The following is a 26,435-nucleotide window of genomic DNA, read 5'->3' as shown; positions in this document are numbered from 1 at the left end:
CCCATGAGAAGCTAGTGCAAAACTTCACATGTGGGAGAGGATGAGTGCAAAGTAAATAATAACGTACTACCTTACTGCGTGAGTGCCTTAATTATTAGACTGCAATGTCTGTCAAATCCCGGGCTTACGTTTATAACAATGGTATGGCAGATACCAACACGTTCCACTGAGTTTTCTCTTATTTATTCCCCCTTACAAACAAAGAATTATTTAATATAACTAAAAAAAAGAGCAAACTTTAAACTTGAAAACTTTCTTTACCTTACAAAATAAACTGATGTGAGCCATTTGTTGTTGTGAGTTTATATAAATAAAAGTCAATTGATTAACTGTATGAACACAATGAAGGGTTGAACAATGCTGAACAAATCCCACAAAAAACTCAAAACATAATATTTCATCTTTTTTGTTAAGTAGATGTCAAAACATATTTATTAAATATAGAAAATCATTTACTTAAAGAAATGAATGACTTGATACAAAGATATCTCCTTGTGTCCCGTTTTTGTGTGAACACTTGTAATAGTTGAGTTTTTACTGCCATTCCTAAGGTTGAGCTCTTCTTGCAGTGAGCCAGTCATCAGCGATATTCAGTCCACTTCTCAGGAAAACAAAAGTTATCACTGCTAACACCACAGATGTGGGGACTTTGACACCTATGATCACAAATATGAAGACGGGACTCCGATGATGGCTTGTATTTAGAGTTTCCTCTTAGTAAGCATGTGAATAATAACGGATGTGGTCTAGTGTGATGTGTCCCTGTTGGGAACATGTTACCTCAACTCGGCTTCTGTGTCTCGGCAGCGGTCTCTGCTTTGGCGTTTCGATAGAACTGTGAGTGACATTTCTCTTACATGGGAACAGGTTTCAGAACGATGTGTATGTGCTGATGGAAATGCTGAAAATACGAGCTGTGGTTTGACATTGCCTGGGTTGGGACTTTAATAAATGTCATAGTAATAAACTGTCAAAACACCCTATCGCCATAACTTTCCACAAATGCTTTTGCTCTTTGCCAGATTTATTTGACAGCAAAACTATAAAAAGAGGAAATGATATTAGAGCTTCATTAAAAATCTAATATTTTCTTACTATACCTACTGAAATAAAATTACAAATCAATATTTAGTTATTTTATTTGATTACAATCTTACTATGCTCAACTCTATTACAAATTTTAAACTGCCTGGTTCTGAATAACAAAGAAAAGGAGCAAAGGTACCAATGGAAAATTCAGAGCAAGATATGTAACAAATGCCCGTAACATCACGAGTAGCAACAGTTAACTGGAAATAAAGGTCGCAAGGTTATACCAGAGGCTGTAGGCACAAAATAACAAAACTGTTTCACAGATAAAAACGTTATCGATGGAGAAAAAAAAAAATCTGATTTTCCTTTGCGGGGGTCATTTCTGATGATGGCCTAAGACAGCCACAGAGGGGAAACCCCCGAAGGCTGAGTAATGACTGACTCATGCCATGAAACAAGTGCTGTATGCGGTATTTTCACACCTTCACACAGGTGTGGTTATTACTGGATTTCATTATGAAAAGTAGAGGTGAAAAATTCTAAATATGTTCCTGTTTTTAGTCAAATACAATCTGTATCACTCCTTTGCATGCAATCTCAAAACTGCCAGCAAGAGCTGCCATCATGCCTGAACAAACAGAAAAGCCATTTACCTACATGACATTTTACAACAAGCATGCCAAATAAAGGATTTATAAAGTTGTTTTTTCCTGGTCAATTAAACAACAAAATGTCAGCTTAGTAAACATAGATGAACATACAATATGTTTAATGTGTAAACAAGACTGCATATAACATTCAGGATACTATAACAAATAAACTGGTCCTTGGTTTGGTCCTAAAATGATTTAAATACAACTTCAGATGAGCTAGAAAGCATATTATATATTACAGCCTGCCATTATTTATTTAACGATTTAGTCAAAATGCAGAAGCACCATGTGAAAAACTAACCATACCCTTTGCTTCCATAGAGGTTAAGACACTAAGCAGCAAACATCAGGAAGTGTGAGCACCTTAATGTTTTGGCATTTTACAGGTTTGGAGCATTCAGGTGAGTGTTAACGCAATGCCAAGGAAGAAAGATCTCAACGTGATTGGAATGCCGCTGGTTAAGAAAGCTGCGTATAAACAAAGTGAAGCATCAATGTAAAGATCAATGGACCAAAATTCTTCCAAAAAAATGCGAGAGACGAATACTTGTACTTAGTTTTTCACAATCTGCATTTTGGCTTTGTTTGACTAAATAATGATGTGGTGCAATACACCATGAGTCATTGGTCTGATGTTGTATTTACCCAAGTGTAAGACCTGCTATGGACAAGATAATTTTTTATTTCGTCCTGAAATGTAAAATCATAGAAATGATAGAAGGTGTACTTTCTTTTAACCTTGATTGTATTTAAAAAGTTATTTTCCAAAGATCAATTTGATCTTTGATTGTGTTGTTTATCACTATACATCTATATCTAAGGGGTTTCCTAGCTAAATGGGCTTAAATGGGAGTGAATGCATAGTGACAATGACTGACATATTTAATTAAAGCAAAGAGTCTGTGTTACCCAATTTAATATGCATTTTCTTGTCATTTTATACTCTGGTTAATTAAACCCCAGTTAAGAAATATTTTTAAAATGGCACAAGTGATATTCCCTTTGTTTGGCATCAAGACTGTTTTTATATGGAAGTAAAACCCTGTTGAAGCCAGCACCATTGCTTGTGGTTACTGACACTGGGACTCAAGGACAAGTAGATGCGCGAAACATTCACATTTAATGTGGAAAGTTTTCAGATTTTAAATGTTTTATCAATAAAAAAACTTGATATTTTTACTACTGATATTTTTTTTTGGGGGGGGGGGGGGGGGGGGGTGGGCTTGGAATTCAACCCACAACTGCTTTCATTAAGGCTTCACCTAAACGTTGCCTTCATTGTTATTCATGTTTTTAATAAGTAACCGCAAAATCCCCAGATAATATCCTAGAGCTCACTTGTTACCAAAATGAAAGACCAGAAGAAGAACAACTAACTCTCATCTTTAAGACTTAAGTCATCAAATATTTTTCCTTTTTGCACAAACAATTTTCACACATCCATCAGCTATAATCGATTAATCAACTAATTGCTGCAGCTTCAATTAGAACAGTGACTTACAACTGAGCAGTTGTAAGTTGTGTCTAACAGATTTTAAATTTAGAAATCTTGCTGCATGTCTGCAACTGAAATATTAGGATAAGCAATAATTACATTGCACCACATCATATGAAATGTGTATAATAATATGGATGGCAGCACATCTTCTGGATTTCCAATTAAAAAGCTGAGATGGAAATATCTGTTCAGGCGACAGGTGTTCAGGAAAATATATCATAGTACTTCCCAACACCGCATAAAGCAGATGTACGAAGCGCTCCACAATGAACTCGAAATACTAGAGGGTTTGTAAACTTGTAAATGTCATCATGCAATCTGTATTATCATTTATGATTTGTTTGTATTTATTCATAATGCCCAATTTTGGGGCGACACATTTCTGCAGAGTGGTGCTCATTCCTGCGTTCATACATTTGAGTTCACAGCTTGTTCCTTCACTATACAATAGACAAAAGGAAAAATGCTGTTTCGTAAAGATAAATATCACAGAATGAGTTGGAACCAAGTTCCACCAAAATCACCATTCAGAGCAACAACTTCCAATCAGACTGCAGCCAAACATAAAAACAGAGCCATCCACATCTGAATGTTAACTGCATCTGAGTAGTCCTGCCCGTCCTAGGAATCTCTCACACACACACACACACACACACACACACTCACACGCACACACACACACACACACTCACACGCACACACACTCACACACGCACACACCTTCTTGCTACCACCCTCCCAACATTAGGCTGAGCCAGGCACGGTTGCTAGGCAACCATAATTCATGGACTGGCAATAAATGTATGTTAGCATGAAAATATAAAACTGAGGTACAGAGAAGAGAGAAACTGAGACAGACAGCGACTGAGAAATAAGAGCTTACCTTTATTCCCTTCAGCCCATTAAAATAATTATCTGTATTGTTCCGCATTTAACAAGCAGGTTAATCACAATCAAAGAGTCTGAATCTAAAAAAAAACTGAATATATTTAAAAGTTATTTACAACAGTCTATTCACCTAAAGTCAAAGCTGACAGCTTTCTGTGTTTTTTCAAAATGATACTTAATATTACAGCAGGTACACTTCATATGGAGACAAGAGACAAAAAGGCTGAAAGATCAAGAGTGGGAGATGAGAAAGTTTCATTCTTAACAAACACTGGAGCAATCTTTATTACTGAGACTGACAAGTACTGATACTGTTTCCTCTGAACAACCCTTTTTTTTTGACAGTTCAAATAACTATGAGTCTCGAGTCTGGCTTTCATTTCTTTACTGTATCACACAGTGAGCCACATGTGAATGTCACCGCTAAAAGCAAGAGTTTCACTTTACTGTGAAACGAAGATTGAACATAAGAAGAAAATGTCAGATCAACCAGCTGCCATGATTGGCCTTCAAATAACACTGCCCTGGGCAATATCCTCTTTCACACAGTTAAACCATTAAAGAGTACAGTTAAAAACATATAAAGCTGTCAGTTTCACTCTCTTGGAGTCTCCATTTCCTTGAAATAAGTACATTTGTACTTTTTGTACCTAATTGAAAAGATAATTTTGCAATCATGTGTTTTTGTTTATAGATTTCCATCCATCTTCTTCCACTTATCCGATTTAGGGTTGTGTTGGGGCTGGAGCCAATCCCAACTGTTACAGGTTGAGAGTCAGGGCACCAGTCTGTGGCAGTGCTAACACAAAGAGAGAGAGAGCTATTCGCCCCTACAGCCAGTCTACCAGTTAACCTAACATACAGGACCCAGAGAGAACCCACACACACGCATAGATTCCACACAGAAAGGCCCCATCTTGCCAGTGGATTTGAACCCTTGGACCCTTTTGGTATAAGACAACAGTGCAAACCACCGCACCACTGTGGCATCTGTTTAAGGAATCATTAATATTATACTGAAATGTCTATACTTAATGCTTTACTAAACTTGTTGTTAATCCAATTTTAGTCCAGTTAACTAAACAATTTACACATTTTGACTTCTAGTAAATGGAAAATTGCTTTTTGAGTTTGTAGTCATACGTGTCTCTGTGTGCAAGTCTTTTCAAAACCTAAAGAGTAAATTTTCTTTCCAGTATGTCATTGTTTTTCTTGAGTGGGATATGATTTCATCGTTGTAATAGGGCTATAAAAATACACACACTGATCTTGGGCTACATTTAGGCCTAACGCAGTTGAGTTTACGATGATTATTTTTTTAGGCTAATTATAAGCCATTGAAGACCAGACATATTTAGCCCAGAAAAGAACATCCACAGATGCTGATATTTAGGACTTGGCAACAACTCCGTGTATGAAGGGTATGTAGTTAGATTATTAAAGAGGTTTTTAGAGGGAAATAAATGCAAAACCCTTTATTGCGATGGTCAAATCTCCTCCATCTAAATCTACATGTGAATGACCAAAATATGGCTAAATATAAAAACCAAAACTGATTTAACCTCTGGGGGGTCCTAGAAAAATGCATACACTATCGGACCTAGAGCCACAAATCGACCACGCCCAAAAAAGTGCTATAAAAAAATTATATATTAATATTTTATTCCACTTTAAATTAGCCAATCTTTTAAAACTACTTCTCCCTGAACTATCCATGTAAAGTTTTAATTATATTTCGGGGGTTTTAACCCTTTTAATCGCAGTTTAATTACATGAGCGCACCGTTTTTTTTAGCCCCCCAAAACAAAACGAAATATTTTTTAAAAAAAACATTTGAAGTAATATTTGATTGTTATTATAATTAGGCCTTTAGATGGACTAAAGATTGGCACCAACCTTCATTTCGATCGCCTTTTATTTTTTTTTTCAGGACCAGAAAATGGTCTCCAGGCGGCAAATGCTCCTCCTCTAGACTGAAATCAGTGCATCCTCCCAGGTTAACTCCCGACGATGACCGGGGCATGTTGCGTCGGACCCCTTTTTCCAACACACACGTCCGGTACCACGTCACAACAAATACGTCATTTCCTGTTGATTTAAAAAAAAATGCACCCTCAAACGGTCCTAGGGGCCGAAAATGGTCCCGCCCGAACAGCGGGCGAAGCCGCTGCTGCATGCCGGAAATGAGGCTTCGTTTCCCGCAGGTCTGTTTAAGCAGCCCGCTGTTTTCCAGCCCGGGGTCAAATGTGGAGCAAGGGCGCCACCCGGTGGACAAATAAAAAAATTACAACTCTAAGGCCAGTACTGCAAACGGAAACGGAAACATAACCGATCACGATCGATTTGACCGTAATTTTTTTGCCGTGAAAAATAGCGTTTATAATGGGTTTCAATGGGGCACAAATCGACCACTAGGACCGATAGTGTAAGTTTGTCTGTAGCTTAGCCACTGAAGCTAATTTCCGGAAGTCATACTGAAATTTTAACAGTAAATGTGACCGAACTTTTTTTTGCAGACTTTCGCTATATTCCATTCAACACAGTGCAAATGGCAGGTAATCAAAATTTGAAAATAGCCACAAATCGACCCAAGACCACCCAGAGGTTAAAGACTTAAAAATATCAACAAATGCCTCTGAGATCATCCATGGAAACACATTTGTCACAACAAGTTTATCTTGACTAACACAATAAATAAAGAAAAGCTTGGCAGTGGATTTCAAGTTTCACATTGTCACACAAACAGCAGTTCAGATTGTGGCTGCCGTATGCGTCGTGTTCCTGTAAACTCTGATCACCCAACCCAATCAACCGCACATTACCGAATTTAGTCACCCACACAACATATTTTGTTCATTAAGTGCTGTCAAACCCGGTATCGAACTATACGTGAATGAAAAGAGAATCTACATCTGAGTGTGTGCATATACTTTTCAACATCAAACATGGTAATGTGACCTCATTGTGTGCTTTTTAAACATTTTCAGCACATTACACACACACACACACACATATATAGTAACATAAAATTTAAATATCCAAAATCCATTTTCTTATCATTTAATTGATTTTAATCATGTGAATTATGTTTATGCTTTTAATCAAGCATGATTTGATGGTAAGTGGAACGAGATGATGACTGTTCATCTAGGGCAAATGTAGTGTGTACCTCACTTTTAATGTGAGATGTTGTTGGAACAAAAGTTCAGTCAGTTTTTCCAAGGTAAATACATAACAACTAACAAGGGAACTGTTGTATCCATGCTGAGGATTATATGTTTTACAGTAAAATACCATCTAACATGTCAAAAGAAAAAAAAGATTTTGTATCAGAGAGAAAAAAATAAAAATCTACAAAAATGTAATTGAATTGAAAAATAACTTAAATACACTACACAAGGACATAAAATTGGAAAGAGTAAAAAACAAACACTAAATTCTTTAATTCAAATAGGTTCCTATCATCGTACTAAGGCCAATGTTACAGCAAATTGTGACTTTCCTTTAACATTGACTCCCTGCTTTGTGTGTGCAGAACCCTCAGTGTAAAGTCACAGAACTCAGACTTCAGCCAAAAAAAGAAAAAGAAAAAAAAAGTCTACTCAGACTCATTTTGCGTAGGTCTGCATTTTTTGATTCCATCTGAACTTGTGTGTACAAACCACAAGAAGAGCCATACAAACCTTGTGTTTGTGAGTAGACACCAATTAGAACAAAACTGGCTTAAAGTGCCTGCACCAAGGTCTCGCATCAAATGTAAAGGGGCGATTTTGAAATGAATCATGTAAAGCTACTCTGGTATTTATATTCGTAAATCCATCTTTGAAATTGTATTTCCCTACTAGTAAAGCATAAATGCCAGGTGTATACACAGTGACTTATTTGGAACCACTTACCACAGACAGAGTGCTAGTCATTGGGCCACCATCCCGGCTGAATGTGCTTCCATCTTGGCTCAACATAGTGGCCCCATCCTGGTTACCAGGCATGCTGGGCAAATCCATGCCCTGCAACTGGTAGGGGTGGTGTGGAGCTGAATTGGAGGGAGGGTCCAGAGAGTGATACGGTCCAGACGGGGAGTTGTGGGGGAGGTGAGGGGGTACCATGTGATCTGGCAGGGTAGGAGGAGTGATGGGTGGAATGTTGAAATCATCATCGCCCAAACCACTGACTGGGTATGACTAAAGACAGACAGGACAATGAAAATAAACAAATACAGTTTAGTCAGGGTCACTGTATTCAATAAAATATTGAGTCATCATTAGCAACATGGTTCTGCTCAGGGATTCCTTGTTCTGTCACACATGGAAAGTACGAGACGGAAAGAGCAGCTGCAAGATCCCAGCACAGAACAGAGCAGGTATCCGTGACAACAGACATGACAAAGATTGCATCAAAATAGAAGCTGCAGTGGAGGTGGGTTGCAAAGAAGCTTGCATGTATGCAGTAACATTGGGCAGGGTAAAGTAGCTTAAACAGCACACCTTACATGTGTAAAAGCTAAATCACCATCAGCTCATGACTGCTGGTATGATATCAGATTTTGACTTCATGGCTGACCTGAACTAACAAGCGTCCTGCCCCTTTGCTCGTAGGGGGCAAGAAGCCCCCCTACGAAAAAGCTATTGGCATCAGCAGGAAGGAAAACCTCACTTTTTCCGATCGCGGCTCAAGAGTTGGTAGTTCGTCTTGTAATCGGAAGGTTGCCGGTTCAAACCCCCGGCTCGGACAGTCTCAGTCGTTGTGTCCATGGGCAAGACACTTCACCTGCCGCCTACTGATGTTGGCCAGAGGGGCCGATGGCGCGATATGGCAGCCTCGCTTCTGTCAGTCTGCCCCAGGGCAGCTGTGGCTACAACTGTAGCTTGCCTTCACCAGTGTGTGAATGAATAGTGGAATTGTAAAGCGCTTTGGGGGTCTCGAAAAGCGCTGTATAAATGCAACCCATTATTATTATTATTATTACTTTTAATAGGAATCAGCCTCTGACAGAACCAGGCTCAGAGGCTGGGGTGATGGGAAGTAGGCATTTATTTAACCCTCCTGCCATCCTTTAAAAAACTCACACCCATCACCCTAGGGACCATTCTCAGCCACGCCATAAAAAGACCATATATCCATATTTTATTCCACTTTAAATTAGCCAACCTTGTAAAACTACTTCTCCCTGAAATATTCATGTAAAGTTTTAATTATATTTTTGTTGTTTTAACCCTTCAAATCCCAGTGTTATTACATGAGCACCCTGTGTTATAAGCCCCAAAAACCAAAAAACGAAACTAAATATTTCCACAAAAAACCAGTTGAAGTAATATGTGATTGTCATTATAAGTAGGCCTTTAGATGGACCAAAGATTGGCACCAACATACATTTTGACCTGCCATTATTTTTTTTGCATTTTTTTTGCAATTTAAAAATTAAAACTTCAAGGCCCTGAGTCTTCATTGACATCCAAGAAAAGAAGAAAAAATAAAATCATATGATGATAATTTGGGGTTGAAAAATAGCGTTTATAATGGAAGTCAATGGGCAGAAAATGGTCCCCAGGGTGATGGGTGTGGGGATTTCTGCTGCTCAGCCATTTTAGGCTGATTTAAGGAATTCACACTGGAATATTAACATTGACAGGTAAAAACTATCCTGTGGCAAGTTTGGTTATATTCCACTGAACACAGTGGAAATGGCAGCCATTTAACACATAGCAGTGGCACAAAAAGGTCCCAAGAAGGCAGGAAGGTTAATGCCAACTAGACTTCTAATTTTATTAAGCCAATGTACATTGCTGTTGCCTCATGGGCACTTCATTGGTGTTGGAAAAAGTCCAAACATCCATCGTTGTTTCCTTAGAGTGTTGAATCTACACTGTACTTTGAACAGATGTGGGCATCCATGTGGCTTGCAAATACGGGATATGATCGCTGGAGGGTATAAACTAAACCATCAGCTATTGTGGGCTGGTGCTGAGATCAGCTGATTTACCAGAAATGCTGAAATTCATGGTTTTAGTGCTTCTTAATATTATCTTATTAAACAAACAAACATTGCTATGAGCTTTCTGAAATGTTATGGATGTTAAAGTCAGGTGTGGAGGAGCTGACATAACATGATGGGCAACACTTAAAACTTGAAGTGACTGGGCTATGTTGCTTTTAGCAGAGTGCACAATTTAAAGAAAATCAATAATAATTGCATAGAGGTCTATAGGAGTACAAGAGTCATAAAACATTACTGTCAGAGTTATTAAATGACTGCGAGTGGAAAAACTACACACCATTGTTTCCTCAGACTCCAGTCTACAGCTCCGTATTGTGTCATGCAGTCTGTCTTCGTCAGCCACAGCTTGTATCATAGACTAATTATCGCTAATGATATTCCCCGTCTTGAAAGAAAAGCCTCGTGAACAAATACTTGCTCATTCAGTGACACAACAATACAGTAATTTATATGTACAAGCCCATTTTGCCTGAGAGAATAGACACAGGCAGGTTTTTGTGTGTAAAAAATACAAAGGTGCTAATCTGACATACCAAAAAACAAAACAAAAACAGGAGCAGTCCCCATATCATAACAAATTATGCTGAGAGCAAAGACACATGAGAGGGAGACATGAAGAGGGAAATGAGTGAGAGAATCATGCAAGAGGAGTGAGAGATAAAGAGAGGGAGAGAGGCAGTGTTAGAGAAGCCCTCTCATACTAATCTGACAGAGGAGATCTTTTATAGAGACTGACAGTCTTTTCTGCTTGGCTAGCCACACCAGTCTCTCCATCTCTTACTTTTTTGCTCTTCATCTCTCACCATCCCTCTCCTTCCACCCCTCTTTTGCTCTCTCTCCTAATCTCATCCTCAGTTTCCATTTCATCTCTCACTCTTTTCTGCTCTATCTCAAACCCCATGCAGTGTTGAGTTACAAGTTGCATGACTTGTGAACTAAACGATGAGTTATACAGTATAGGTTCACTGTGGAACTCACTGCCACCGTGCTAAAACACGGTTCCACTTATAAGTTTCCGCTTCAATTTAATATTTAGGAAACAAGATATAAAAATAAAACAAAATGATCAACAAATTGAAAAAAATACTTTCATTTCCCTTCATTTTGTGCTCATGTTCTCTATATTTTATTAATAACCAACAACTGATATTATATGCCATGAAGCTTGTTGTGCAGACTAACAAAAGCTAACTCACATCAGTGAGTCAAACTGCTGCACTGGGTCACAGAACACAGCAGATATGCATCGCTCCCTCTCACATCTTTCAGTTTTAGGCAAATTTAAAACTACTTTGATTTGGCTGCAATTCAACAGTCAATCTACAAAACAGGTTTGTTAAATAAGTCTTTATGGGTGTGTCATGTAATCCCAGTATCAGCTTAGAAGGGCTACGAGGTAGCACCAGCACTGGCATTACCAACGCTGTCTTGACTGTGTCTTTTCATAACTTCACAGCCTGAGTACTTATCAACTTCTTACACGAGTAGCAAAGTTTGAGGTGCCAGGGGCATATTTTAAGATGCTTTTGCACATTCTAAACAGTGCAAAAGCAATTAAGTCAAGCAATGTGTCATACGGTGGAAGCGAAATAGATAAATGCTGCATATAGAAAGAGTGTTTTATTAATCCCAAAGGGGAATTGCACTTTAAAGGAGCATCAAAATGTTGAATATGGATTGAAGATTTGCATAATTGAATAGAGACGCCATTTATTCTCTGATACTTATTTTGGCTCTGTCCTGTTGCTGTAAATACAATCTAGAGCACAACTCTGAATAGTCCCAAAATAAATGCAATTCAGTTTTCAGTAAACTGTACTAAAACAACAAACACAGTCGCTAGCCATACTGAAATGTTACCAAGCTATTTCATTAAATAAAATTATGGACAACAATGTTTTAATTGACCAAAATCTGGTCAGAAACAGTAAATCTGTGAAGCCAAAATGAAAATAATCGGGCTCTATAGACGAGAGACAATTGGAAGATAATTTAGGGAAATGTGAAAATGAAAATAAATGATAAATAACTGAATAAATGAAAGATCAGTAATGACATATAACAGGATACAGTACCTCACATAATGCAAATCAACTGCACTGTTAATGTTCTGTGACTTAGTAATTTAATCTGAAATGTTAGCCTTTAATTATTGTTAAAGAGGATCAACAACCAACATGTAACTTTAGCATCTAATTAAAGAAATGTACCACTCATTTTCACTGTTGTACTCATCCATCTGTTTCTCTGCAACTTTTCAAACTATTCATGGTTCTCCACAGCTTACACTCTGCTTACGATGAATATCATTATATTCTATGTTTTAACAACATTTCACAAATAGTACATTTCCCACATCTTGTCTGTGATCAGCCCCACACCCATTTTATTGTTTACAGTGCATGTGTGGTCAAGTGCAGTTCAACTATAGCTTAATTATAAATGGCACAACTATAACAGTTTCGGGAGGCATTATGTTATCATTTTATCATCAGTCTCACCTGACTAAGGTGTGTCTCGATTTCTGAAAGCAGTTCTTGCCTATGCTGTCTGTGGACTTTTGTGAGGTGATTTCTTTTTAAAAATAACCCACAAGGGAAAAATAGCTAAATCTTGCAAGAATGTTGTTAAAGTTGCGAGAGTACGTGACACTTCTACATTAAAATAAAACAAAACTTTACATACCAAACCATTAAGTAAAACTTGATCTAGTGCAGTAATTTTACTAAAACCTGTGTGACCAACTACATAGCCCTACAAGCGTATTGGGTTTATCGGGCAATCATCAAGCCGAATGGTCCGTTTTCTTGGATCACTGTTACACTGTTGAGCTCTGAGCTGTGCATAAATTATACTGCTTGTCTGTCTGCCTCTCTCCCTCCCTCTCCAACTCTGTCATTCCTTCAACTTCTGCATAAATTATTCTTCTCCTTCTCTCTTCCATTCATGTTGGTAGTACAATAGACTGTTCCTTGTGCAATGGGAGCTCCTAGAAAGACTAATGTAGTCAGGATTAAGTCCTTTCCCACATGTAGTGTTCGTGTTACAAATGCATGTCTCACAACTCCATGTCGATTTCATAAAATTAAAAAAAAGCACATATGATTGTGAGTAATATGTTGCCAGCATTTACAGAAGGAGGTTATCAAATACATCTGCTGCAGACAGGTTGCTGATTTGTGAAGTATCCAATGGGCATTCAGTTAGAAATTTCTTAAATTTACAATACTGTGAGTTGCTTAAAAGTCAATATTCAGTATGACCACTTTTATTCTTCAGCACAGATTCTGATCTTAGGCAAGCTTTCTTTCCAAAAGCTCTTCTTTGGCTGTTCTGTTCTCCGTCAAGATAATGTTATACATGTTATATCAATAATGTTAAGGTCTGGTTCCAGGGGATGTCAGTTCTTAACTGATGGTAATCTATCCAGGTACGCTTTTATTCCATTGGCTGTGTGTTTTTTCAGATCATTGTCCTGCTGAAAAATGAAGTTGTTGTCAATCAGACACTTTCCAGATTGTATTCCATGGTGCATCCAAATCTGATGGTACATGCAATCATTATTTCATCAATATTGACAAGATCTGCAAAAGCACTCGCTGGAATGAAGCCCCAAACCACAACTATGTTTTACAGACGACTGTAGACACTCAGTGTTGTCTCTGTCCTTTGATGATAGTTTGAACCAAAAGTTTTAAAAACGGGATTTATCCTTCATAAGACCTGTTCTAGGACTGATGGATTATAGCAAAATAAAAATATAATCATGATTATTTTACTACAGTTATTCATTTACTTAACAATCATGTCGTTAATGAACTTTACAAAATGTGCCTTTTAACAGTTGATTGCCTTGAACTTTAAATGTAGCCTAATTAACATGAAAAACAAATAAATGGTAGAAATAGAAGGTGAAGGTGGTGGGGGACACAAGGTCATATATCAAGGTCTCATAAGAAATCAGACTCCGATTAATGGCTGTTTCACTGTAAAGCCAATTATGCAGCTGGAGCAGTTGCTTCCTGCAAGTCTTTGGTGGCCTACAGTCTCTAGAGTGGGGTGATTAGGGCCATGGTGGATTACCTGTTGCCCTTGCATACATGCACAGTAGTCACACAGATAGTCGGTCAACAGCCAACCAACACCTCAAACACATACAGCCAAAACTGGACCAGACAAGACCCTTGATGATCCGGAGACAAACAGTGAGTGAATTTGGGCTTTTAGATAGAGGTGAAAGTGCACCAGGTTTAAAATGAAAATCTAATTTTATCCCTTATTCATTATCACTGAAGGCCAAAAATCATAGAATTAAAATTCTACTGACACATGGTGGGGTGGTAATTAGAGTTTTTTAATGTCCACTAGTGGCCAGCTGTTACAGCAGCTATACAGCAGTGTGCGATGCATAAAGCCCTGGTGTACGTGGGTGGGGATTTACAGAAAATGATTCCACTGTGCTGTGATTCTTTCCTGTGTCTTCATAAAAAAAAATAGTGCTTGTAGAAAGATGATGTTTAAATTGATTGTGCAGAGTAAACTGAAGAGATACACATACACTGACTGTATCCTCTGAGAGCTGGATGTAAACACACTCACACAGAAGCTACAGTATGGTTTTATGAATGCTGAATTTCTCAGTCAGTTGTCTTCCTGATAAAACGTGGGAGCTTGTTTAAGAGAAAGAGAAACAGACAAAGCAAAGAACATCGAAACAAAAGTGTTTTTTAGATTTTGGAAGACTTGGTGCCCCGACATATCTTCCACTGACATATTAAATTTGTAATTCACTGATACATCATGATTTTCCACACTGCAAAACACAGACTGAAGAGAAATGTTGCATGAAGATATGTTGACGAGTTTTACTGGAAACAAACTGATATCTTAAAATAAAATGTAATAAATAAATAAATAAATGAATAAAACCATGAACTAACAAAGATAAAAAAGACAAGAAAACAAATCTGTCAGACTCTTTGATTATAGTGTTTGTTGTGTAAACTGAACAGACAAAACCTAAAGGTCAAGGTTAAAGCTATCTAATAATAAACATCAAACCTCTTTTGTATGATACACAGCTCAGATTTTCATGAAAGCACATGAAAGCTAAATTATACGAGATGTACAGAGACTGTTTTTGTTGTTTTTGTCTCAGATGCACTCACTAAACCATATCTTGCTGCATCAGTAAATATATATTATGACTATATACCTCATATGATGAATAAAAGCTGATTTTTCCTTAGACCAGGTCAAAATACGCACAATACAACGTACAAAGTGCATGGTTTAACCACAATTAATGACCTTTGACTAATACTATGATTAGAGGCTGTTAAGTCATACTTAACTGCACCACCATCAGACATGGAAAATAAAAATAAGCAGCATCAATGTACAACTGTAGGTGCAAACATATTGATCCCAGAGATCAGGTGTGCATTAAGGTTTAAATGATTAGAATGACTTTTCCCACAAGGTTGGCTAGTGTAAGCCAAAGCGTCACAGTTTGGGAACTCACCAATTTCTGGTCAGTCTGTTCGTTTAATAAAATAAATATCATGTACAAGTGAAGTCTAAAAATTCAAACTGACTTCAATCTGGGCGTGAGTTTACTAGAAATTGGGGCAAATGCCTTCCACCTAACTTAGTTGCTGTAAGCATAATGTGCAACTCCAGTTGAATTCTGGGTATTGCAGGCTTTGACAAAGAGATAGTGCTGCAATGATACCAACACTTCAGCTGCATAAATTCTCATCTGATTTTGCGCAAGCGTTACAGATGTGAAATGCTAAATTCCAAATAATCTGCAGTCAATGCTTTTACTTGGTACAGTTTTCTGTGGACACCTGGAAGTGTTTGGTTTTGTGCATGTAGAGGTGTGTGTCTGTATGAACATTCACCCAGGGCAGGCGATGTGTTTCGGCCATGTGTGCGTCTCTCCTCCAGTGCTGCGAGGGTGGTGTCACCTTGCTGAGAGGGTGAGGGGGATGTGGCACACGAAACTGTGGGAAGAATCACAAAGACAAATACAAATTCAAATGGGCCCAGAGGTCAGAGGGAGGTCAGAGGTCAAATCAAAAGGTCATGAAAAGCAGCAAGGAGAAAGCAAGAGACACACACAGAGACAGAGAGAGAGAGAGAGAGAGATCAAGTTTTCACTCATACAGAGGAAAACACAAGTAAAGTTCTGTCTTTATAAATGGCTAATATTGCTTTGCTTTATGTGAAAGTTGGGCTGCAATGATACCGAGGTGATAGAAGGAGCAGAAAGAGAGAAAGAGAAGCTGTAAATAAATTGCTTGTTTGTTTCCTCCACAGCTAATCCCCGATAAGAAAAGGTTACCCGGTGCTGCACAGCTGCAATGAGACCGAGACAAACACATAAAAACATCATTGTGACACAGTGCTACAAACAGGCTAGTCACTTTGAGTAAATGTGGCGATCACCACGTTCTTTTTAACACCACTGTGCTGCTGTGATTCATTTCTATGCACTCACATTTCAAACTCTCCTGCTAACACAACAACCACCGACCAAAAACTAATTTGTTATTGGATAAAAACATGTTCACATTATCACATACTGTAAAGAAAGTTATTTTCATGATATAAATCCATCTTTTCTCGAATACATCCTCCATACTCTTGGATTTGCAGGTCAGTTTTTCTATAAATTGTACTTCTTGTATCATACTGGTACATTTACTTCACTCAGCAGTTTAGTTTTTCCCACCCTTTTATTTGCCTCTGTGCTGTTATGCTTGATATTCTGTATCAGCCCACGAATCTTCATGACTTTGCTGATGCCCTGACTTTTCCTCTAGCACTACCATGAGGTTTAAAGTGAGTTTTGTTTTGTTTTGTTTTGGGGGGGGGGGGGTTTAACACCTAGCACCATTATCAGATGATATATATATAATCATCTGTTCCATGATGTTGTAAACCAGCAATATGGAAAAGAGGGTCAGATGACTTCTCATAAAATTCTGCTGCACTGCGTGGAAGTATTAACAGCATGTATGTGAACTTTAACCTGCATCAAAAGAAGACAATGTACATGTGAAAGGTCATAGAGAGCACAAAGTTCCACACATGTCAGAGGCATTTAAAATACCATTTGGTTACTGAGACAGCTTCAAATGGCTCGCAGCTACATTAAGATAGAACAGATAATGTTTGACCAGTGCGTGTTTTCTGAGTGTTTTGTTCCTGTTAGACTAACTACTGTAGGAATCAGAATGTAACTCTTAAATCAGTGCTGGGTGCATTTGTCTGTAAAGCAGTAATGTGAAGATTTCTAAATTCAGAAATCAAGTTGCAGTTACTAATCATTATACAGCTACTCTCTTACACAAAAACGTTTTGTATACGCATGAATGATGTACAAAAAAAAATTCCCATGGGCATGAGATTCCAGACCAATTAATGTTTGAAGAGTGTCAATTTTCACATTATTTAAAGTTTTCTACAATAAATATAAGCATGTGATGGTAAACACCATCCTCGCTTTCCTCATCACTGCAGTGTCCATAATTAGATGGCATCACATTACAGTGATTTTGTAAAGCGGAACAGGAAGCCAACGCATTATATTTCTGCATCGATGTCTTGTCTTACCCATACTAGTTGATTAGTCTATGAATTTATTTCATAGGCTAATCAGTGAAATGAATTCAACAATTAGTCACCTTTACTTTTTTTTACCGTTACCAATTCTTTACATTACCAATTCTTTCATGTAGAATTTTCTGTAGAAAAAAAAAATCACAATACCTTTAGACTGCAAACCTACACGTATTATTTTTATGCCTTCCAAAGCACTGATTCACCTGTCTTTCTCCCTGTTTCTGCATTAATACACTAACATTACTGCCACTCCATTAACATTTCCAAAAATGACAAGGATGAGGGTCAGACTTGACTGAAATTGGTTCCATTCATCACAACAACCTGCCTTTATAAAGGCAGTGGTGATTCAATAATAAAGCCATAAATTCTTATTCCACACACACAACTCCCCATCTTCTTATGGCAAAACACTATGAATAAAACATCAAATCATGTATTTCTTTACTGCACAATATTCTCTATATTGTACTCTATGAATAATGTATCTATAGTAGTGCATCTTATTAATATAGGCTTTGCTTGGTGGTGAGGTAATTCTGCACTAACAAACACACATCTTAGGCTTCCCTTAGGAGCTTGAAGTGTACTTTCAAAAGCAGCAACACCCACTTGCTGTGTAGTCTGTGCAGTGTACTGTTCTAGGGCTGTTGCTAAGTTATCTTGTAACAGCTGATGTTTACTATGTTGATCTCACTTTATATAATGAACAATTGTTCTCTAGTGGAAATTTTCCCATTTTTCATGACCATATTTTCATGTAAGTTGAAATTTAAATGAAAGCAGACCCTTCATAGCGCTTTTTCCCCCCACAAATCTAAAACTCAAGGATTTGAAGTTTGTATCACAGAAGACAAAGAAAAACAATTATTCCCACATTTAAGATTACCAGCAAATACTTCTGATTGACAGTGACAATTAGTTGATTAAAATAATTTTTCTATAGGGGTGCTGTGCCAGTGCAATTTGGGTTTTGGCGTAAAGAAACATACCGTTGGTATTTACAAAGAGAGCGTAGTGAGAAAACTGCATATATATATATATATATATATATATATATATATATATATATATATATATATATATATATATATATATATATATATATATATATGAGGCCTTTTTCTCTTCTCCCGTGATGCCATGCTGTGTAAAGTGCAGCTGTTTACAAAGTAGTCTGCATCACGAGTTCCCTTATAACAACTTTGAATACAGGTGATACGACTTGCTTTGTCTCATTGGTTTTTCAAACTAATCCCTAAATCTCTACTTCCCCCTCTTAGTAAACTAATCTACCCAACTTATGTATATTCAAACAGTGACACACACACACGAGCACACATGCACGCACTCCTCCTATTAATGTCAGAAAACCTTCCAAGATCACATAGTAAAGCTACATTTCTGCATGCTGCAGTTTAGATTGCATTTATCTTATTTTATTTAAATCTGATCTTTTAATGTACTTGAGATTATTTACATATTTTTGAAGTAAAAAAATTATTTTGATACATTAATAAATGTAAAATGATAAATACAATGAAAGTGTTGTTTTTGTTTGTTTGTTTGTTTTTACACGTTGTATACAATTATAAAACACTGTAATCTCTAAAATGGAAACCAATGAGCAGTTCATTCTGAAACACCAGTGTTTCTTCTCTTTTGAATATTTATTATTGCTCATTAATAAGACAATTGATAGATTACTCGATTACTTAAATAATCGATAGCTGCAACCCTGACTCACAATGCAGTATTATTGGGATTTTTAAAATTTGTGATATGGTAAGTATTGCAATAACATGTATTGCAATCTATCACCATTTTTCAACTGCAAATTATGTCCTGAAAGTTAAACTTAGACAAATCTGACTTACATAACAACATAAAGTTATCTCACTTCATTTTTTTTAAACTCCAAAATAGTATTCTCAGACACCGTCAATAAAATCTGCCATAAATGTCGTCATAAGACAGTTAGTTTGATGTCAGTGAGAAACTGAATGGGGTCAAGTTGGCAAGTACATGCAGTCCATTTCTGATAATACAGCAATTAACTGTGATAAACTGTCTAAAATCACATATATGAATTTGAGTTTTCAGTGGAGTCAAATTAATGTAAGTTTGCTTGTCTAACGTTATCTCAGGATTTTAGTATGTAAGATTAGCGCATTTGTTATATTCCCAGATCATTTTTATTTATTTAATAAAATATCAATATTTGATATCCCTGCATTGCTACATACATTGTAATACTATGCTGTATCGAACTCCCCCAATACACACACACACACACACACACACACACACACACACACGTGTGTGTAGTCATATCCTTGTGGGGACATCTCATTGACATAATGCTTTTCCTAGCCCCTTACCCTAACCATCAAAAATGAATGCCTAACCCTAACCCCTACCCTAAACTTATCCATAACCTTATGGTAACCCTGACACTAAAACCATATTTGGAGTATCAAAAATGCCTTCCAACTTGTGTGTACCGGGATTTTGGTCTCCATAAAGGCTGTTGGTCCCCACAAGTATAGTAAACTTCCAATTTTTGATCCCCACAACGATGTCTAAACCGGTACACACACACCTGCTGCCTTTGTTTACTCCGGATAAATGACAACCACACTGCATGATTTTAGAAAAAAGGGAACACTCATCCCATGAAGTCACCATGTTACACTGATCCATGGTGCAAGATATCCCCAAGATAATTTGGCTGCACGTCAGAGAAGCTGCAACTTTCTCAAAATGCACTCTATGCGTTCTGATTACGGTTTCTCATTAGTAACCATATTCAATAAAATATGGAACATCCAACATTACTGCTGACATACTTTTAAAAGGAATTTAGAGAACAGCTCAGTGTGATTTGAAAGCAGAAAGTCAAACAAACAACTTCACAGGGCACACTCTGTCTCTACACACAAATGAACGCACACACACAGTCTCATAAACACACACCTGATTGGTTGAGGCGAAGTCAAGGCCTGGTTCTGGCATACCCAGGAACATGGTGTCCCCATCCAGCTGGAGAGAACAAAAAGCAAGAGCAACAATGTCAACAAACCATAATCAAACACAGCAAACACATAACGGAGAGCCGGCAAGGACACAATAAGTAAAGATGGAGGTAGCAGATTGCTGGCTGGCTGCCAGTCAACTATCTGTTTGCCATCTTCTTCAGACATTGAAAATCCTGCAACCTGCCTGAGTAAGAGGGCCGTAAACACACTTCTGTTTTATTACTGTCCATGTCCATCATACACAAGCAGAGATGAGGTGATTTAACAGTGACTGTCTTTGCCAGTCACCATAAAACAACCCTATTATTTCAGAATTTGACATTTTCAGAATGACAGATATTAGTATTTGTTGTTTGCAAATTTGATATGCTGAATCTAGAATTTTGATCCTGCCATTTTAAGTCACTGTGTGACTGACATTTGTTAAAGCACGTTACATAACTTTCACAACAGGAAATATTACTCTATACTTTATATCAGGGCAACTCATATACTATGAGAATAAAACATTATATTTACACAGAGCATCCTATTTGTATGCAGGGCCTTTTACTTCCTTATTTCTCTCTCTTATCTGCACAACACTTCCTCCTGTGAAGCCCTTTCTTTCACAATAGCTTTTATTTGTCCTACATCACAGACAGCAGTAAAGAACAAAGGGTTTTAATGTCACTGCATGTCACAGGCAAGCCACTAGAAGAAAAACAGTCTACAAGATGGTTTTTACATTTCAGTATTCTATTTGTTTTTCATTTTAACTGCATTTAATGTTCAAAGACATTCATAGTGAAGAAGATAATTATAATTGCTCATTAAATACATGTTTCTGGCAGTGTATTTATAGACTAGGTTGACTCCCCCAGCAGGTCTATTCATGTGATAAAAAACTAAATTCATTAACTGCTATGGTCTCTATTAGCCTACTGTTCCAGTTAACCTTTTTTTTATCAACATGCAAAATAATGATTTATATGAAATTTTCTCTTGTATTTTGTTTATCTGCTTCATCTGTTCATTTGATATCTAAACACTTAAGTCGGCAAGTTAACAGTCATTCACTGTTCCATGTAAATAAGGTTAAATATGATTTCTGTTCTCCTGCTGCTATATATACAGATTAGTTTGTCTTCATGTTGGAAGCGGGTAATAAACTCCATGGTGCCTCTCTCTTCCTGTGTGCAGAGCTACATACAAATAGCTCAGCTGCTCTAAACGTGCAACTACACTTAACAACTAGCAATATAGCACGTGGATGGTGCTACATTAATTGTGCCCCAAAATGTATTTTGTAACGTATTCAGAATACGTTACTCAATGAGAGTAACGTATTCTGAATACTTTAGATTACTTAATATTAGAGCTGGGCGATAGAACGATAACGATATGTATCGCGATATAACTTTTACTCGATAGAGAAATTAAGCTATCGCGATAGACCTCGCCGCTCTTGTCCTCTAAATTAAGTAGCGCAGAGCCGAACCAATCACAGCTGCAGCGTCACGTCGCGTGACTTGTTACGTACAGCACAAGTGCCAAGCCGCACGTGGGTTTGTTTGGGAAGCAGCCAGCGGGTAATGGAGCCAGCGCGTAATGGAGGAAATGAGTGTGCTGACTAGAAAAATCAACCGAGCGTGACCGAAGAGAAAACAGATGATGGTTCCAACGCCGGAGAGATTGTCGAACGGAAGAGCCATAGAAGTTCCGTAGTGTGAAGGTATTTCGGCTATTTCAAGTCTGACAAAAAATAGAGTAGCGTGCACTGTAAATTGTGCCGAAAGCAAGTCTGGAAATACAATAAACTGGTGCATGCGTCACACTGTGCGCCACGTTATTGTTTCGGTGAAATGAATTTCTACAATACTGTTACTGTTAATTCTACTCTCTGCAGTGTTTAAATGCTTACATATACACACAGTTACTGTCCGTCCACACATACGACTCTGTTCTGCTTCTATGCCCCAGCTTTGTTTACTTTTTCCCACCGAGGCTTCTAGACTTCTGATTGGCCAACATTTCTGCACGGTTAGGAATCTAGCGTCACCTGCTGCTTTGGCATGTTCATAGCAGCGTTTTCCTTCATTTCTGCCTTTATGTGTGGACGGGATTATTTTTTAAAACGAAAACGGAAAATCTCCGTTTTCAAAAATACCCGTGTACGTGTGGACGTAGCCTCAGTCTCTGACTGGAAGCGCTAATTCGTCATTCGGCTTTTGTCAGACTAAAGTAACTGTTAAAACTGTTTGAAAAGCTCAGCTATACAACAAGGAGAGATTGAGAATTTCCTTTTAGTTCTCAGTTTATTTGATATTGACAAAAGTTAGTCAGTTTTGTCTGTTCTTCTGTAAAACAAACTAAGATTTATTTTTAGAATTAATATTTTGTTTCTAAGTGGAATTGACAATTTAGTCTGTTTCGTTTGTTCTATTTTGAAACTTAAACGCTTTAGCGGCTGCCTTTTGTGTAGTTTGCAATATTTGCCTTTATTTATCTGAAAAAGTCTCATGTTCCTTAAGTACATCTACCCTGTTGAACTTATTATGGGAAATAAATATTTAAATCAAAACAAGCTGCTGATTATTTCACATTTTACTTGTGAGCAACGGCACATTTAAATCTTACAAATATAGTTATTTGGCTTATATCGTGATAGATATCGTTATCGCCTGAAATGAAAAAAACATATCGTGATATGAAAAAATCTCATATCGCCCAGCTCTACTTAATATATTGTCAAGCTTTTTACAACTACATGAATGTACTATTGCTGTGTGATTTATTACTATTACTGAAGGCTACTTGCGATACCAATACAAACTAGATTTTTTAATTTTAATATAAAATGAGTAACAGTAGGGTGGACATTAGGTAAGGCTGCACTTTTTGCAGCAATCCCTGAAAACTATTCCAGGCGTATATAAAACAGGTCCGCGGCTCCAAACTGTAGTAAAGGGACCTCTGGCTAATACGTTGGGTTCTGTGTCGGGCTCGTAGCCGAAAACTAGCTTTACTTTGTTGTCTGGGTCAACTTTGCTAGCACGAGACAGAGAGAGGCATTGAAAGGCTGCTGCAACGGAGCTTATTGTTTCGGAGGAAAACACGAACAGTCGAGTCTTGATAGCTGACTTACAACTGGGCTCGTCAGGCACTCTTTTTGGCTGCAGTGGTTATTGTTATATTTACATGCTTCCACTTCCCGTTTCTGGTCGGTGACAATTCGTACTTTTCCACTCTCCTTTTTCTCCCACCTCGCGCTCACAGACACATAACGGGTATGGCAGTCCATTCTCCCCACAGCACAGACTACACTGCCCATGAAGCTACATTATTTAGTTGACACTAGACAAAATACTTTACAACTCCACAACTTTATGAAAACAAAGGCACTGCGCATGTGCGTTTTACCCATATTCTATCACGATATTTCATTTTTTTATTGTTGCCCAACATTATACTGGTATTACCGTGGACGGTATGATATGGCCCAGCCCTACTAAGAGGGAAGAAATTTCACAAACTGACAACAGTGGCCTCCTATTTACAATACTACACTTCAATTCTTTGAGCTCTTTAGAACAACACATTTGTTCACACATTTTTGTAAAGCCAGACTAGGCTAGGTGTGCTGTACTTTTATTATGGTATAAAGGTACTGACTGCTACTGCTTTAGTGTAAAACAGCAGTGACTATTACTAATAAAAGCCTACACAACTCATGGGACTAAACAAAACAGTATTTGAATCCAGAAACCATATTCAAATCAATCATGGTATCCTTGGTAGATAATCATTGTCTTGGTTGACAAACACAAACAGAAGAACAACATTTGAACAGGTGGGTAAAAGCAAAGCACTGTTTCTTGTAGACTAACACACACGCACACACATACACACACAGGTGACAGGTGGACAGACAGGTGTAGCTGCTCTATCCATTTGCCAGCTGCTGGGTATTATGCAAATGAGGTGTAGGTTTACAGAGTCAACAGAAAGTCAAAGAACAGTGTTGCTTGTTGCCTGGTAGAATTAACAGTTAATTTTTAATGCCTTACAAGGAACACGTCCTCAAAAAAACATAACAATTACAGGAAAGGTGAGATTTGCATCTCTCTCCTCGCCATTCTCTCTCTGTGTGGGTTTCCCAGAAAAATCAGAGGACAAAAAGAAACAAGCAGACCTGCTGACTTCACTGCTAACCTAGCTTCTTCCATTTACCTTTGACCTGAATATATGACATCTCACAGGCACACACACAAAAACTACAGGGAAGCCCTTCAGAAATATACACAAATAGCAACATGCAAAAAACCATCATGGATCAAGACTGATGACTGACAAGTTTACCATTTGTTACTACATTTGATTCTTTCTTTATCTCATTAAACAAAGTGGAAAACAAACTAATATAGGTTAAAATATATCTGCATACAAAATAGTTTAAGGAGGAGTATGGCTGCTATTTCAAACCGCTATTATTAGCCAAGTATTAGTAAATATATTTGCTCTGATAACAAAAACAATTGTTAGTTAACCATAACTGATGTATGTTGCCAAGTGTGTAAGGATACAAATACTTAAAAAACAAAAATACTTTTTCGCATCAGTATAATTTATTATTGGGAGGATGTATAGCAACAGCTTGACAATACAGTCTGCGCTACTTTCCACTGATCAGCTGACAAATTCATCCACGTTTATAATTTCCACTTCAGGTGCCGCTTGCATTCATTTAAGAAGGTTCCTCTAGTCTTGCGGCAGCGTAATATCCCTCACACGAGCACAACCAATGTGAGCACCTGCCTCAGCTCTTATCTTAACCACCTGCTTTGACGTATGATCTAACCTCAGCCTGATGCTGGTGCCTTAAGACTGTAAATTGTGGTGTTAATGCCATGCACACTTACCCTATGCAAATCATAAATAACAATTCATCAATTCCTGAACTTTACATAAAAAACATGAAAAATTTCAAGACCCACATTTACAAACCAGGGTACAAATACTCATTTATACATGCTAAGCCAAGTGGCTAATGTGTTCTTGCTATCTAAAGGACAAATACAGCTCTCAACCTACAGTAAGTACCATGAGAAGAGAGGAGATGAGAAAGAATGAGGGCAGAGAGGTGAAAAAAAGCGAAATGGTGATGATTTCTTTTCAACAGGCGCTCAGTCTGGGAGGCAGAGTGGAATCTATTAGGCTTTTCATTAAGTCAGAAGGACCGACAGAGATCTCAGTTGCTTTCAATGACTTGAATTTGTGCTTATTCGCTCAGCAACCGTGTTGAAAAGATGCAGCCTCAACCTAAACACTAACATTTATTTGACCAAGGTACCATTAGGTGGTGGTTTGCCGTCGACATTACCAAGGACAAATATTTCTTGATTTCACTAGTATCATTACGTTTGTAGAGACTATTACTGATTGCACATTTCAATTCATTAACCACAATAAGGCTGCGGCTGTGGACTATTTAAGTAATTGAGTAATCTACTGATTATTCCATTGATTAATCGAGTAATTGTGTAAAAAATACTTTTGTCTTATTAATGAGCAATAATAAATATTCAAAAGAGAAAAAAACACTGTTTTTTCAGAATGAACTGCTCATTGCAATTTCTAAAATGAAAACCAATGTTTACAAGTTTAACTGCATATAACATCTGTCAAAAAAAAAAAAATCCAACCTTTTGATTATATGT

At 37.5% G+C, this 26,435-nt stretch overlaps 1 protein-coding gene across 1 annotated transcript in view; it reads right to left on the bottom strand.

Annotated features, from left to right (window-relative positions):
- tox (thymocyte selection-associated high mobility group box) overlaps positions 1-26,435 on the bottom strand; it is a 63,352-nt gene that overhangs the window by 12,846 nt on the left and 24,071 nt on the right. Inside the window, exons 2-4 of the mRNA XM_026148583.2 lie at positions 20,675-20,740; positions 15,973-16,074; positions 7,968-8,252 (exon numbers count right to left, since the gene is read on the bottom strand). Coding sequence (XP_026004368.1) covers positions 7,968-8,252; positions 15,973-16,074; positions 20,675-20,740 — 453 coding nt within the window. The remainder of the gene's footprint in view (positions 1-7,967; positions 8,253-15,972; positions 16,075-20,674; positions 20,741-26,435) is intronic.

Source organism: Astatotilapia calliptera, chromosome 18, assembly GCF_964374335.1.
Source record: "Astatotilapia calliptera chromosome 18, fAstCal68.1, whole genome shotgun sequence".
Lineage (NCBI taxonomy): Eukaryota > Metazoa > Chordata > Actinopteri > Cichliformes > Cichlidae > Astatotilapia > Astatotilapia calliptera.
Note: the sequence above shows the minus strand (reverse complement) of the source record. Positions and strands in the feature narration are given on the sequence as shown.